This window comes from Dama dama, chromosome 17 (assembly GCF_033118175.1).
Source record: "Dama dama isolate Ldn47 chromosome 17, ASM3311817v1, whole genome shotgun sequence".
In the NCBI taxonomy this organism is placed as follows: Eukaryota; Metazoa; Chordata; class Mammalia; order Artiodactyla; family Cervidae; genus Dama; species Dama dama.
In genome coordinates, this window is record NC_083697.1 from 39,896,252 (window position 1) to 39,912,614 (window position 16,363).

The 16,363-nt window shown below is 34.7% G+C and overlaps 1 protein-coding gene across 5 annotated transcripts in view; it reads right to left on the reverse strand.

Moving 5' to 3' along the window:
- CCSER1 (coiled-coil serine rich protein 1) overlaps nt 1-16,363 on the reverse strand; it is a 1,396,414-nt gene that overhangs the window by 875,514 nt on the left and 504,537 nt on the right. For all 5 annotated transcript variants that reach the window (XM_061164390.1, XM_061164391.1, XM_061164393.1 and 2 more), the window contains exon 6: nt 9,961-10,168. In XM_061164390.1, the coding sequence (XP_061020373.1) occupies nt 9,961-10,168 (208 nt within the window). The remainder of the gene's footprint in view (nt 1-9,960; nt 10,169-16,363) is intronic.

The window sequence follows — 16,363 nt, forward strand, 5'->3', positions numbered from 1 at the left end:
TCCCAACCCAGGAATCAAACCCAGGTCTCCTGCATTGCAGGTGGATCCTTTACCATCTGAGTCATACAGACACATTAATTCAAATTTCTGTTTGATACCTAACACTTGCATGTCTAAGTAAGCATCTCAACTTCAACTGGCCAAAGCAAAGCTCTAATTTCCTTTGTGTCTCACACAGATTATCCCTATCCTAATCTTCCCACTCTTAGAAAAGAGCAATAATGTCTGCACAGTACTCAAAGTTCAACTCTCAGTTACCCTTGCTTTTTCTCTTTTCTTTCTTGCTTCTTCAATTGCAACTCATAACAATGGCTGTTGACATTACTTCCAAAACACATCATACATCTTTTCCCTTCTCTCTGCCTCAACTGTTACTACCATGGTCCGTCCATCATTATTTCTCTCTTGGAAAAACTTTTCTTACATACTGAAGAAACAGGAAATTCAATTAACATGTAGTAGTTCTTTAGACAAGGAATGAAAGGTCAAATATGTTAGCACAACTGAATGCCAGAAAAACATAAATGGCAACGATACTTCTACTCTGCTTCAGCTAGTATAGCCTTTATTAACAATTATTAGTACTGAATTATCGTTCAATAAATACAACATATTTTCCTACTAAAAACATTTACTAGTATATTTACAAGTTTAAGAAATCTCAAATACATTCTACCATGTTGCCATAGTATTAATCATACAAATGAATGAGATCATTTTAGTAGCTTATGTTCAAGGGTATTTACTGCACACTTCACTGTGATAACTTATTATATACATTTTACTGTTTAATTGTCCAAATAACCCTATAAAATTGTTGGTAATGCTGCATATAACAGAATGGAGACTCAAAAACCTTAACTTGCAGTAGCTATTAAGCAGTAGAAATGAGAATCCCATCTCAATGATTTTAAACAACTGTAATTTTTACCATTCTAATATACCCTTCTTCAGTGGGACTTTGTGGGTGAAACGAGGCTAGAAATTAGGAAAGAATTTTTCTGTATCTTCTCTAATTTCTCCCAGAGGACTGTTGAAAGTTTATGTTGCTTAAATAGCAAAAGAGTCATGGAAATATGCTTCCCTCCCCTTATCTATTTTTCAAACCAAGCTTATAGTCTCATAAAGAGGTAAGCCTCATGTAGGTAGAGTATTCTTTTTTAGAAACCTATTTATTCTTAGTGAATCTAACTTATGCTCTTATCTAAACTAAAGGCTTCTTCAGGGAGTATACAAGGAAAGTATACTCCCTGATCTATTGCCTTATATGAGAACAGGGTTACATTGTTTTTCTGTTGTTGTTGATTTTTTACTTATGTTATTATAAAATTGAGAAAAAAATGAACTCTAATAACATTTGGTAAGAATTGACAATAGGGCCCTAACTTAGTCTATATAATAAATGGGCATGGGCATGGTTCACTTACAGGTCTTCCAAGGGAAGAAGAGAAATTCCACAAAATGGAAGCATTGGCTGTGGTGCAATCAGTATGATGACATTCAATGTGTTGTCATATTAAGTGTACAATTTGATAAACTTTGATAAAAATGTAAGTTCATGCAACAAACTATACCAATCCAGTATTTATTACTTTACAAATTTATTTGCTAGATGCAGAGCTATTCTGAAAGGTGAAAAATAGCGCTGCAGAGAACCTAGTTCAGTCAGACAAAAGGTACTCTTTGGGATACCTTTAGTATGTCTCACAGATGCTCTCAACTTAACAATTAGAAATTTTAAAACTTAAAGGGGTTGTCCATAAGCTATTTCAAGTTAAAGAAGCGCTTATCTTGAAGAGATTTATGGGTATGGTTTTTGTCTAATGGAGTGAATCCCTAATAAAGTTCACAAGAGATCTATAAAGAATTTAAGAGAGTTATATTCACAGAAACACTGTGCAGTTTGGATTTAAAGGGACAGAAACAGTACAAAATTATAAGAGGCCTTTGGATACCAATGTACACAAACACAAATAAGGATGAGAAAACTATTCAGCTGCAAGCATGTGCTAACATTATAATAAAAGAAAGATGACCTGAAGGGTAGAATCAAGAGTACAGAGGATGGAACTAAAACCATGGAGAATTTTTTCCGGGTTTTTAATCCTAATCAAGGAACTACTAGCTTATGCATTAGTTCATAGATCTTCAAATGGAGAACTGTACTCTGGTTGTTGTACTTAAGGCTTATCTACAACTGCACAAGTTTTACATAATGAGATTCTGTATTTTGAATTTATGCTGTAATAGAATGATACTTTGGGTGGCCTTTGGAGGGGGTAAGGACTATATTATACTTTGAGTACAAACTCTGAGAAATGGATCATTGAAAGCGAAAAGGTGGATTATGGTATTACTAGTTTGGATGAGAACAGTAACAATGTTCCTTACTTCCTGGTATCCAGACCTTTGTAAAGTGCCCTCCCGCACTGAGTCAAGGTCGGTCTTTCTAGTCAATGTGTGTGTGTGTGTGTGTACACAGTCATGTGTGACTCTTTGCAATCTCAGGGACTGTGGCCCACCAGGCTCCTCTTACATTTTCCAGGCAAGAATACTGGAGTGGGTTGCCATTTCCTCCTCCAGGGGATCTTCCTGACCCGGGGATCAGACCTGGGTCTTCTGTGTCTCCTACATTGGCAGGTGGATTTTTTTACTACTACACCACTGGGAAGCCCTCGCGTAACTAATACATTTTACAAAAGTGATGGCATGTTTCTTCTGAGATTAGGTTATAAAGATATTTATTTTGTCTTATTCTCTCTCTCTTGGACTGCATACTCTGGTGTAAAGCAGCTGCCATGTCATTCATGAAGCGGCCGACATGGTAAGGGAGTCAGGTTCTGGCCACCAGCAGTGAAAAACTGAACCTTCCTGCCATGCTGAGTAGCTTCACTTGTTTCCGACTCCATGAGAACCCACAGACTGCAGCCCGCAAGGCTCCTCTATCCATGAGACTCTCCAGGCAAGAATACTGGTGTGGGTTGTTATTTCCTACTCCAGGGGATCTTCCTGACCCAGGGATTGATTGAACCCACGTCCCTTAGGTCTCTTATGTTGTCAGGGAGGTCTTTACAACTAGCACCATCTGGGAAGCCCCAACCTTCCTGCCACATTACATTAACCTGCAAATAAGTCACACTTACATGACTGCAGTCATAGCTGACATCTCAATTATAACCTCATGAAAGGTCTCCAGTCAGGAGCAGTATACACACAGCTCTCAAATTACTGACCACAAAAAATATGAGACAGCAAATGTATCTTTTAGTCCACTAGACAATTTGCTATGGAACAATGATAATATTATTATAACCTTTTATCTTTGTATTCTTTAACTTGCTGATGAACTTATTATTCTTACTAGGTTTATTATTAACTTTTTCATAAATTCCTTAGGGATATCTATATAAACAATCATGTATCTCCTTACAGAGGTAGTTTTATCTTTTCTTCCTAATATTTAGGGTTTTTTTAAAGGTTTTTCTTGCCTGTTTCTATTTAGAACATCTGGCACAATGCTCATTAAAAGGAGAGAGAGTGGAGACTCTTCCTTTGCTAATACTATTAGCTGGAAGCTTCAGTTTTGCCTCATTAAGTATGGATATTAGCTGTAAGAATAGAAGTTCCCTTTTACTACTAGTGTGTTGAGTTTTTCTTTTTTTTAGCAACAGACCGATATTCAATCTTTTGAAATGTGTTTTCTTTATTTATTAATATGATCACATATTTTCCTTTTTTTAGCTTATTAATATAGCTAATCACACTGACTGGTTATTGAATGCTAAACAAATTTTGTGCTCTTGAAACAGAACAAATTAGGTCATACATATATTTTTACATTGCCTAATTTTGTTTAATAACTTTTAAAAGACTTCCACATCTCTCTCTCTATATATATACACACATATATATATATACATATATATACATACATATATGAGAATTTTTTTCTGTGATTTCCTTTTACCTATAAAGATTTTGCAAGATTATTATAAATAGTCTTATGTGTGCCACATCGAACAGCTGAGTAGCATATTCTGTTTCTCTATTTCCTTAACTTTTTTGCATATTAGTCTTACATCTTTCTTAAATATTTGACAGAATGCACCAGTGAAATCTCCTGGACTTAGATTTTATGGCTTGCTTTTTTTAATAATAAAAAAATACATCCCTTTAATAGAAATTGGACAATCCTGATTTTTAGTTTATTCTTGGTCATTATGGAAAGTTGTATTTGACAAGGGATTTGTGATCTTCACCCATATGGTCATAGTTTTTGCCATAGTGAAAGTGAAAGTCACTCAATCATGTCTGACTCTTTGTGATCCAATGGACTATACAGTCCATGGTATTCTCCAGGCCAGAATGTTGGAGTGGGTAGCCTTTCCCTTCTCCAAGGGATCTTCCCAACCCAGGGATCAAACCCACGTCTCCTGCATTGCAGGCAGATTCTTTACCAGCTGAGCCACAAATGAAGCCCATTTATTGCCATATTATTGTTTATAACAATCCCTTATTATCCTTTTAAATCCCATAAGATTTGTAGTGATTGTGTGTGTGTGTGTGTGTGTGTGTGTGTGTGTGTGTGTGTGTGTGTGTGTTAGTCACTCAGTGATGTTTGCTGTTTGCGACCCCCGTGGACTGTAGACCTCTAAGTTCCTCTGTTCATGGAATTCTCCAGGCAAGAGCACTGAGCGGGTAGCCATTCCCTTTCCCAGTTGTAGTGATTATTCCTCCTTAAATTTTTTGCTGCTATTAGTAATTTATATTACTTGTTTGATTTTTTTTCTTCTATGGCATTTTTTTAAACATCTCAAAAAACCAATCTGATTACTATGCAAATTTTATATTATTTGTCTGTTTTCAATTCCATGAATTTTGATTTTCATATTTATTTCTATTACTTCCTTAAAGATTAATTTACTGTTTTTCTCCCTAGATACTTAAAGAGAAAATTAGATAATTAATTATGGCACTTTAATGCTTTAAAAGAAATTTTTAAAGTTCTAAATTTCTCTCCAAGCATATTTCAACTATGTCCCACAAATTTTGATTTATCATATTATTATTATCATCTCATTTGTAACATTTTAAAATCTTCCTGATCTTTAATTGATCTATGGGGTGTTTGATATCCAAATATTTGCTGTTTTTCTAGTTAATTTAATTCTTACTTTAATTTAATTCTTACTTTAATTCCACTGTTCTCCAAATTATATTGCATAGATAGATGTCTACCTCTGAAATTTATTGATATATTTCTGATTCAGCATATACTATCTTGGTGGTGTTCCACATACACTGAAAAACTGGTATAATTCTGATATACACAATTCAGTTAACCATTATTAAAAGATTAAAAATGTTCAATCTTCTGAAACTCTGATTTTTGGTTGTTTTATCAATTTTTGAGAAAAGAGAGCTATAATCTTCAACTATGATTGTGAACTTACCTAGTTCTTCATTTAGTTCTGTCAGATTTTGCAACACATATTTACAAGTTACATAAATAGAACATCCACGGGTATGACTGTCACGTCTTCCCGATGAAATGACTTCTTATCATTATGAAATATAGCACTGATTCTACTGATATCTTTGTATCTGCCTGACATGGGTACTGTCACTCTAGTTTTCTTGCATTTGTAGTTTTCATGGTCTAGCTTTTTTTCCGGTTTACATCTTAAACAAATTTTTGTTTAAGTAAAATAAATAAAAATAAAGCAGGTAGCAGAAACTTGTAATTTTATTTTCAAAAGATAAAAAGCAGTCTAATTATTAGGTTGTCACCTAGATTTACATGGGTAATTGCTTGCTTTCAGTGAATTTAAATTCACTCTAAAAGTTTATGATTCTCCACAGTGACTTTCTCCTTTTTAATTATCCATTGTCACAGTTCCTATTCTATAGGCTTTTCATTTGCTGTGGGATTATCTGATAGAAAAATGTCAGTTTACAAAATTGCTGTTGTAACCTTTGAAATCATTTCAACAAAATGTGCTAAAACAAAAAACTCTTTAAAAATTTCCCACTGAACAATGATTTATGGTGAAGTTCAAAACACTCCAAATTATGTTACATATTTATATATCATATTTAAAACACACAAAATATAAGAAGTCCATGCTTAAAATTATCCTTGAAAGTTTCCCATTATTATCTCTAAAAGATAATAAATTAGTTTGATTTACTAGATAATTGAGGGAAAAAAAGGAAAATAGGAAAGAGCTCTTATTGGCAAACCCAAATGTTCATGTCAACCAAACAAGCTTGTAAATTACACTGATTTTCAAACAAATACTTCCCTGATTTTCACTAATTTAATCTTACTGTTAGATTTTGTCTGATCATTTTTTTTAATTTGTTTAACACTCACCTAACTTTAAAGAAATGTCCTATATGATTCAGGAAATTTGCTAAGCACATTCCCAATACTTATTTGTTAAATTAAAAAGCCCATGGTGTTGGGTGGAGGGGCATTACAAACATCCTTGGATAATCATTCTTCTTTTTGTTTTTTTATTTTTTGGATAATCATTCTTGCTTTGTTTATTTACTTATTTTTGGCTGCGTGGAATGTTGGATCTTAGTTCTCTGACAGGTTTTGATCCCGCAGAACCTGCAGTGAAAGCGCAGCATCTTCACCACTAAACAGCCAGGGAAGCCCCATAAACATTCTTACCAACTGTTACCATACTAGAAACTACACATTGCACCTAAAATCCCTTCCAATTAGTTTTCTTGGCCAGTAACCAAACAGAACAAATAAATTTTATAATAAGAGAATAACAAAAACAGAACAGAGTAAACGGAAAGTGTGAAAATGAAAGTATCAGTCGCTCAGTTGCGTTGGACTCTTTGTGATCCCATGGGCTGTAGACCGCCAAGCTCCTCTGTCAATGGAATTATCCAGGCAACAATACTGGAGTCCTTTGCCATGCCCTTCTCCAGGGAATCTTCCAGAGCCAGGATCCAACCCAGGTCTCCCACACTGCAGGTGGATTCTTTATTGTCTTAGCCAAGAGGGAAGCCCAAACTGAAAGGAAACATCAGAACAAAAACTATTTCTGTAGATAACTGTATTAAATATTTTCTTTTATTACAAGTAATGGGATTATGTGAAAAAATATAACCAAAAAAGGAAGAAAAAAATTATACAGTTCTTCCTTGTTATAAGAGAGAAACTTTAAAAAAAATCATTAATACTTAAAAAAAAAATAGAATTTCTTAGGGTCCAAAGTGAGTCTTTTTTCTTTTATTCCATTTTAAATGAAGGCACTGATGTTCGGGGTTGTAATAGCAAATGATTTCCAAAGGAAGGAGTTAAATAGGTACTGTGAGTCAAATGTCAGATGATGCACATTTGACCTATCTCAGAATTAAAATCTAAGATGTCAACAGAGCAGCATTAAGAAAAATATCAAATAGAAGAGGTTTCTAGTATAATATACTAAACTCACTAATGACTTTTTTATCTTAAAATAATTGGGATCTTCTTCAGTTAAAAATTATCTGTATACATGGATGAGTAAGCATCATACAAATAGGTCAATAGAAATAAACTAGTTGTCTATAGTAAAAAGGTATTATTAATCTAAAATGATTAGTTGGAATTAAACTTAAATTCAATGAAATGTAAATTACCATTTAAAAATTCCTGGCTTAGAGAATATTTCAGTTTTCTTTAAAGACATCTATTATGAATATCTGTTTACTAGAACAGATGTCAATGCTAATCATACAATAATATTGCTTTTCTTGCTGACCATGAAGAGTAAGACTCCCTCATTTCTGAATAGGTTTAATAAACAGATATAATTATTGCTCATCTTATAGCAATTTTAAAAATCAATTCTCCTCAGTTTTTTCAAATATTCTTTTATAAAGAAAAACAGAAGTAAAGAAAACAATCTCATTATACTCTGAATATTGACTTTATAGTGAATATCACTGCATATTTTTAAATTTTAAAATTAAGTACCCTAAGAAAGCCCCTTGACTCTTCCTGACAAGTTGTTTTTTTACTTCCCTTTCACTTGTATTGATTTTTTAAAATTAAAATCCAGACCAAAGAGAGAGGTAGAAAACTGAATACTTGAAGGTTACAGACTTTGAGATTAATATCTTTTAGTATAACAGCAGTTACTAAGTTTGCCTTGTTCAAAGAGGTTCAGACTATACGTCAAGCAAATGGTCAGGGAGTCTGGAGTAGAGCAGAAAAAACACTTACGCTGTCAATATAGAAACTATATAGTCATACATATAGTGGTGTGCTGGTAAATATTTAACAGCAGCTCATCAAAATTTAGGGCTTCCCAGGTGGCACAAAGGTAAAGCATCTGCCTTCAATGCAGGAGAAGCAGGAGACACAAGTTCGATCCCTGAGTGGGAAAGATCCCTTGGAGAAGGAAATGGAAACCCACTACAGTATTCTTGCCTGGAAAATTCCATGGACAGAGGAGTCTATGGGTTTGCAAAGAGTTGGAAACGACTGAGCAACTGAACACACACACACACACACACACACACACACAAATTAAAAAGCCCTACCTTGTAGTGTATGCCAATTTCTGTAGCATAACACTCCCCTATGGCTGATTTCAAGCTACCAAAGTGACTTAGATAAATCTACAATTGGGAAATATGTACGGCACTATTATAAACTATTTCCACATAAAGATTCAATAGATGTAAATATGTGAATAAGCTCACAAGTATAATTAAACGGAAAATACAGTAAAGTTAGTAGGAAATGTAGAGCTTTGAGTACTAATTACCTTTTAAAATTTTTTTTCATTTTAAATATATATAATTTAACTTTTTTAATGTCTGTGCTTAACTGCTTAACACACCACTTCTAAGCACAACTGCATAGATTCCAGACACAAAGACTACCCTGGTGGTATAAGCTGGTACAGAATGCAGAGACTTCTTCCAGTTTTTACTTTAATAGCTAATATGAATATATGACTGGATGTCCCCTGTAGTCTGTAACAATCATTTGTTAAGTTTTTTCCTTTCCTTGATTCAATTCTGGCCTCTAGTGGTAGCTGCTTATTATTATTGTCATTGTTAGAAAAGGAAGTGCAAGTGGTCATCATTGTAAGGAGCCATAATGCCAGTCATACTAAACAGTTACATTTCTCTGTTCTCACACTATTTATTAATATCCTTTATAAATAATGAGAAATAAATTAAATAATAATAGGATATAATAAAAAGTCACATTGGGAGTCAGATATCCCAGACTGTTGTTCTGAATTCAGACTGACTAGAGGAAAGTTATTTAAAATTTTGGTCCTTTCATTTCACATCTTTGACTCAATATTGTGTACACTTTTATAGAAATTCTCTAAAGAAAATAACTTGCAATTATAAAAATAAAACCATAACAAACTTGAATCCTAAACAGTGGTTGATTCTTGGATGTAAAGATGAAAGACTTCCCCAAGTATTTCACTAATTAGTTCATTATCTAATTGAGCATAGCCTGCAAGAGGGCAGCTATATTCAATAGGCAAAATCAGTCAAACATTCAGACTGATTTTACTAGATTAATTGTTATTTGAAAAAAATGACCAAACTAGTTTTATGGTGTCATATAACATCTCGATATCAAAGTGAAATCCTGTTGAAAGGTCTCTAAACAGCTTTTAATAATATATAAACATACCAATAGCTGATGCCCATTTTTCTTTATCCAACCTTCCCAAGACTAGGTATCAGTTTACTCTCTTTTCAGTTTCTCTGCAGAATCTTAGAATCTTTGAGTTGAAGAGTACCGTATAAAACCGAACTACAAACACTTCATTTGACATATGAGAAAGGCTAAGTTCCAAGAGAATAGCTGACCCCTGCCCAGCGTTATGCAGTTAATTATTGATAGAAAAGAGACTAACCAGGTCTATAGACTTCACTATCTACCAGTAGTAAAACATTGATCTTACAGCAGATCATTACCTCTTGAAGAACTCTCTTCATCTTTAATAATAATGTCTTGACGGCTGTGCAGTCCTGTAACATCAGTCTGAATGGCAGAGAATCTATGCCTCCATTTTCTTCAACACTTGGCAGGGGCCAATCTGCAGACGGACTGCTAGGCACTCCCCTGATATGGGAACACCTGGCTTCCTGATCAACATCTTTCGCTAATTTCAGGGAAAGGTTCCTGACAGGAAAAAAGAAAAAAAGAACAAAAATTATTATGTAGCATATTCAGAGCAGTATTTACCAACCTGCTGATCAATGTTAGGAGTGAGCTGGAAAAAACTTCTTTGTGACTCTCATTGTTTCCTCATATTAGTCTGAAAATTCTAAAACCTTTTGTCAAAATTATCAAATGGTTTAATTTTATATGTAGCAATAGTAAGATTAAATGAGAATCATTTTCAAAATGTGCTTTTTTTTTTCTCCAACTGAAATTCAATTTACACACAAGAGCAATATGTTTACAGTTAGTTAACCCTTTCAAAAATATTGAAAGCCAAAAGAAATCACTGAAAGAGAAATTTCATGTAGGGGTTGTCTGAAAATACGTTTAAAAATTACCTGGAAAGAAAACATTAAGAAAGCAAAAATTGGGATAAATACCTTTGGTAGTTATTGTTTTAAATTACTAAATCAATGAATTGTGTATTAAACCATTTTGTGGATTAAGAAAGACTAGCATGCATAAGAGCTTATGTGAAAATAGTGAAGTAAATGTAAAGTGTATAACTCCATATGTAATGAGCATGCTTATCAAATAATCATTAAATATTTAGTACAGTAATATGTGGAAAACTATTTTGTTCTACTTGCTAATCAACAATTATTTTAAAACTATGCATTTCAAAAATACTTTCACACACTTTAATTAAAGGTGTGTATAAAGAAAAGATTAACAGTTTTTCACATGTGCTTATGAGGCAGATATAAAAATATTATGAAAGGAGGAGTTTATGAAAATGGTCATTTTTAATGAGTTTGTCTAAATTTATTCCCATTCATTAGAACCAAGGAACCTACACAATAATGATAATTAATCTCATAGCTCAGGAAATTTATGAAACAATAGTTTAGGACTTTTGCTCAGTTTCAATAGCTTTTATGTATATTATTCTCTGAAGTAAATGACAAGGTCACTCGGCAACCTAAATTGAAAAGAACAGAGCTGTCTTGGAGCTTGCCACCAAGATCAGGTAAAGGTGCAAATAAAACAGAACGCATTGGTTAATTTTATCCAAATGTGATTATTCAATTTGTAAAGCATTGTATAATCAGTAAAGAAAACACATTTTTGGATCACAAAATTGTTTACCTGTCTTCACAGGTATATTCATTAATCATAACTGTCATTTCAAATGGTAAGATATTAATTACTATCCCCTCTTTATGTTTATAATGAAATAATAAGTAGTCATAGCTAACATTTTTTGAGGATTGACTGTGGGCCAAATATTGTGCAAACCCACTTCATGTGTGTTAATTTATTCAAATGCTGAACAAGACCAAGAGGTAAACATAGTATCTTCATTTTTCATGTGAGTAAACAGGCCCAGAGAATTTTTCAAATTTAAATAGCTATTAAGAAGTTCACCTGAAAGACTTCCCTGGCAGTTCAGTGGTTAAGACTCCCAGCTTCCAATACAGGGGGCATGAGTTTGATCCCAGGTCTGGGAAAACTCAGATCCCACAATACTGCAGATTGCACCCAAAAAAAAAGTTGACCTGAGGTGAATCAACCTAACTACATAAGCAGGACAAGATTTTTTTCCTACTAGCCACATAATGTATATATAAGACTTTTCTTATTAGTCACCGGGGAAGTCCTAATATATATATGTATATATATATATATACACACACACACACACACACACAGAATTTCATATATGCTAAAACATTTAGTTTAGACTTCCCTCGTGGCTCAGACGGTAAAGCGTCAGCCTACAATGTGGGAGACACAGGTTCAATCCCTGGGTCAGGAAGATCTCCTGGGGAAGGAAATGGAAACCTAGTCCAGTATTCTTGCCTGGAAAATCCCATGGACGGAGGAGCCTGGTGGGCCACGGTCAGTCCGTGGGGTCGCAAAGAGCTGGACACGACTGAGCGACTTCATTTTCACTTTCACTTTCAAACCACCTAGTACTCATACAACTCTTTGAGGTATTATAATTCTTACCTCACAGTTGAGGGATCTGAGTCTCAGAGAGGCTCATATTAAGGTACATGCTGATGGCAACACAGCAAACAAGGGGCAGAGCTGAGATGTGAATGCAAGCAGCGTACTCGAGCTCTAAGTCACTAAAAATTCCACATCTCATGTGAAAAACAAACAAGTAAATGAACAAAAAGAAAAACTGAAAAGAAATACCTGTAACTACAAAGAATCACTTACATTTTCATTTTTAAAATAAATTTGACCTGATATGACTGATTCATTTTAATTACATACAACTTGGAGTGAGATATACAATCATTCTTAACTTTTTAACAATTTTATTTTAGTGTCTTAGAATAAGAATAAAATAAAATATAAAAATGAGAATTTACAGCATGTATAATACTATTTTAGTTATCAAAGAATTTTCAAAGATTTATCAGGTTTTAAGTTGTGAACTCACCTGGTGTCTGACTCATATTAGGCTGACACAGCAAATAACTGTATAATTGAATTTGAATAAGTGAATACAATAATAAAGTTAATAAACAAAACATAATTCCTTGTAATCACTTATGTATATAACTCTCATTTGTGCAGAGAAAATTTTCTGGAAGGTGAACTGTTATGTATGGCAGGACCACCACCCGTGGTGCCAAATTCCCCAGCACTATTAAAATATAATAATTAAAATAACAGTTTTATAATTCCTTTTAATTAGATTGCTGTTTCTTTGAACCTCTGTGTTCAATCATGTATGTAAACATCAATAAAGATTGAAACCAGACCGTTCAGAAACCAAAGCTTCTGAAACCAAAGTTTTCAGAAATCACATCTGTGTAAAGGTCTGTGTGTCTAATTTCAGGAAATTACTGAGGATCTGAGGATTACAGATTTATCTTTACATATCTACAGATCACTGCCATTTCAGATAGTTAAGAATGGGCTATATGCAGAAGTGTACTTAGACGATAAAAGTAGCCATTTGTTTTATACTTGAAAAGTTTGGGTCTTTCTTGAATTTCAACAAGAGGGAGAATGATGGTATCATTTCACAATTATGGAAAACATCCACATTGAGTCTATCAGAGCAAGAGTGATTGATGATTCAGATATTAAGAGGACTCTGTCACTGACTTCGAGAGGTTCACCATGATTATTAACTGCTTAGTAACTGATAGCAAAAAAATAACAACTAATATTCCTCCCCCTATGAAAAGCACATCAATTTATTTTGAAATGCTTTGTTTCAACATGAATAATAGTGAGCTGCAATACCACAGTAATCAAAGCATCCTTCATTCGGTGGAGGCAGTTAGTGAAATAGACGATTAAGCAGGGCTGCTACTCAGCTGCACAGGCCAACAGAGCCATCCACGGTCACTGGATTTCTGATTTATCGGTGCCTGGGGTTTACAATAATTAAATATTTTGAAAACCAAGGTTTTGAACAACAGACTATGATTGTGCCAAAAATACCCATGTATTTCTGGGAATATTTACCTCAAAAGAATCCACCCTGTAACTGATAAGAAAAGGAGAAAAGTATCTAATACAAAGTCATAGTTTCCGCTAGCACAGACAATCCATAAGACCAAGAGGGTAGAGCAAGGTTCAGGTGCTCTCCTATTCCAGCATTAGTAAGGCTCATGAGATAATGCAATTCATGCACTTTGGCATATGTAGCTCTCTGTCTGCCAATACTCTGAATTATTATTGTTTCAGAAAACTGAAGAAATGTGTTTTATATCAAAAAAGATAGTCCCTAACTTCACACACACACACACAAGAGTAAGATACTGAGGCCTGATACAGTGATTCATTGATCCCCCTAAGTACTGCAAACAGAAAACAAAGACAGTATGATTTCCACTGAGCACATCCATGCACACATCACCCTCTCTACATGAAATTCGTGAATCTTTGGTAGATTTGCTCAGTAATATTTTTACTTGCCTTGTTGCTTATAAAGGACAACTAAGTCTTTATGATTGAAAATTAAGCAACATTTAGATAAAGTCAAATCAAGATGTATGGGCTTTTCTCAGTCTGTAAGTTTTAAATAATAAAGCTTTTGCCCTGAAATGTGCCAAGCTCTATCCTGCCTCAGAAACTTTGCATATGTATGATAAAGTGTTGCTTACCAACCTTCATATCTCGCCTTAAAATACATCACTTCTTCAGGGAAATCTTTGTATTTGGTACCTGCCACTCCCCCCCACCCCCACTTCAAAGACACACAGGTTCCTCTTTTCTATGTTATGCCTTCCTTTGTCACACTTATCACAGATGTAGTTAATAAAATTAATTTGAGGAGACCTCTGGGAACACATTGGAATAAACTGTCCTATACTCTACTCTTATCTGAATACAGAGAAATACTGGATAAAGTATCAGTTTAGTTCACTTCAGTTCAGTCGCTCAGTCGTGTCCGACTCTGTGACACCATGAATCGCAGCATGCCAGGCCTCCCTGTCCATCACCAATTCCCGGAGTTTATACAAACACATGTCCGTCGAGTCAGTGATGTCATCCACCCATCTCATCCTCTGTCGTCCCCTTCTCCTCCTGCCCCCAATCCCTCCCAGCATCAGGGTCTTTTCCAATGAGTCAACTCTTCACATCAGGTGACCAAAGTATTGGAGTTTCAGCTTCAGCATCAGTCCTTCCAATGAACACCCAGGACTGAGCTCCTTTAGGATGGACTGGTTGGATCTCCTTGCAGTTCAAGGGACTCTCAAGAATCTTCTCCAACGCCACAGTGCAAAAGCATCAGTTCTTCAGCGCTCAGCCTTCTTCACAGTCCAACTCTCACATCCATACATGATCACTGGAAAAACCATAGCCTTGACTAGACAGACTTTTGTTGGCAAAGTAATGTCTCTGCTTTTAAATATGCTCTCCAGGTTGGTCATAACTTTCCTTCCACGGAGTAAGCGTCTATTAATTTCATGGCTGCAATCACCATCTGCAGTGATTTTGGAGCCCCAAAAAATAAAGTCTGACACTCTTTCCACTGTTTCCCCATCTATTTCCCATGAAGTGATGGGACCAGATGCCATGATCTTAGTTTTCTGAAGGGTGAGCTTTAAGCCAACTTTTTCACTCTCCTCTTTCACTTTCATCAAGAGACTTTTTAGTTCCTCCTCACTTTCTGTCATCCATAAGAATGGTGTCATCTGCATGTCTGAGATTATTGATATTTCTCCCGACAATCTTGATTCCAGCTTGTGCTTCATTTAGCCCAGCATTTCTCATGATGTACTCTGCATATAAGTTAAATAAGCAGGGTGACAATATACATCCTTGACGTGCTCCTATAACCACATTTATTCTTAAACATATAGTGCAGGAGGGAAAGAGAAAAATGTCCAAGGACCAAAGAGCAAAATTAAAACAGCAATAAATATACAAGTTGCCACTGTGGTGGTTTCAGGGTGTTGAACCTGGATGCAATCTCTTAAAAACAGAAGTTGCAATTTTTATGCCTATGAAGACATAGGAGAGCATTTGCCAATGACATAGAATATTCATAGTGCTGGGAGAAATGAGAGTTTCAAACTTAAAAAAAAAAAAAAAACCCTAAAGAAATCAATCTGGTCTACTTATAAATTAACTGTCTGCTAGAACACTCTTCTTTCTCTAAAGGAAGACAATAAAATGCATACTCTCAAAACTATACCATTCACAATGTATGACAAATATTCAAATGAACAGACATATGAAGAAGCAGAAAAAGAGTCTGTTGATCATCTGAGATGACCATATATTGGGCTTACCAGGTGGCACAGTGATAAATCTGCCTTCTAATGCAGGAGATTGAAGAGACATAGGTTCAGTCAGGAAGATTCCCTGGAGTAGGAAATGAAAACCCGCTCCAGTATTCTTGCTTGGAAAATTCCATGGACAGAGGAGCATGGTAGGTTACTGTCCATGGGATCGCAGAGTCAGATGCAACTGAACACACACACGTGACCCATATGTTGGAAATAGCAAGGATTTTAAGCAGCTATGATATGTTCAAAGTCATAAAAGAAAGAGTGGACATAATGCTTAGTCTTATCAGAGAAATGAAAAATTATCATAACAGACATTGTTGGCTGTCTGCCTCATATTCATTCATACCTCCTTCCTTCCTCTTTATTTTTATTTATTTTTTTATTTTTTTCATTTATTTTTATTAGTTGGAGGCTAATTACTTCACAATATTGTAGTGGTTTT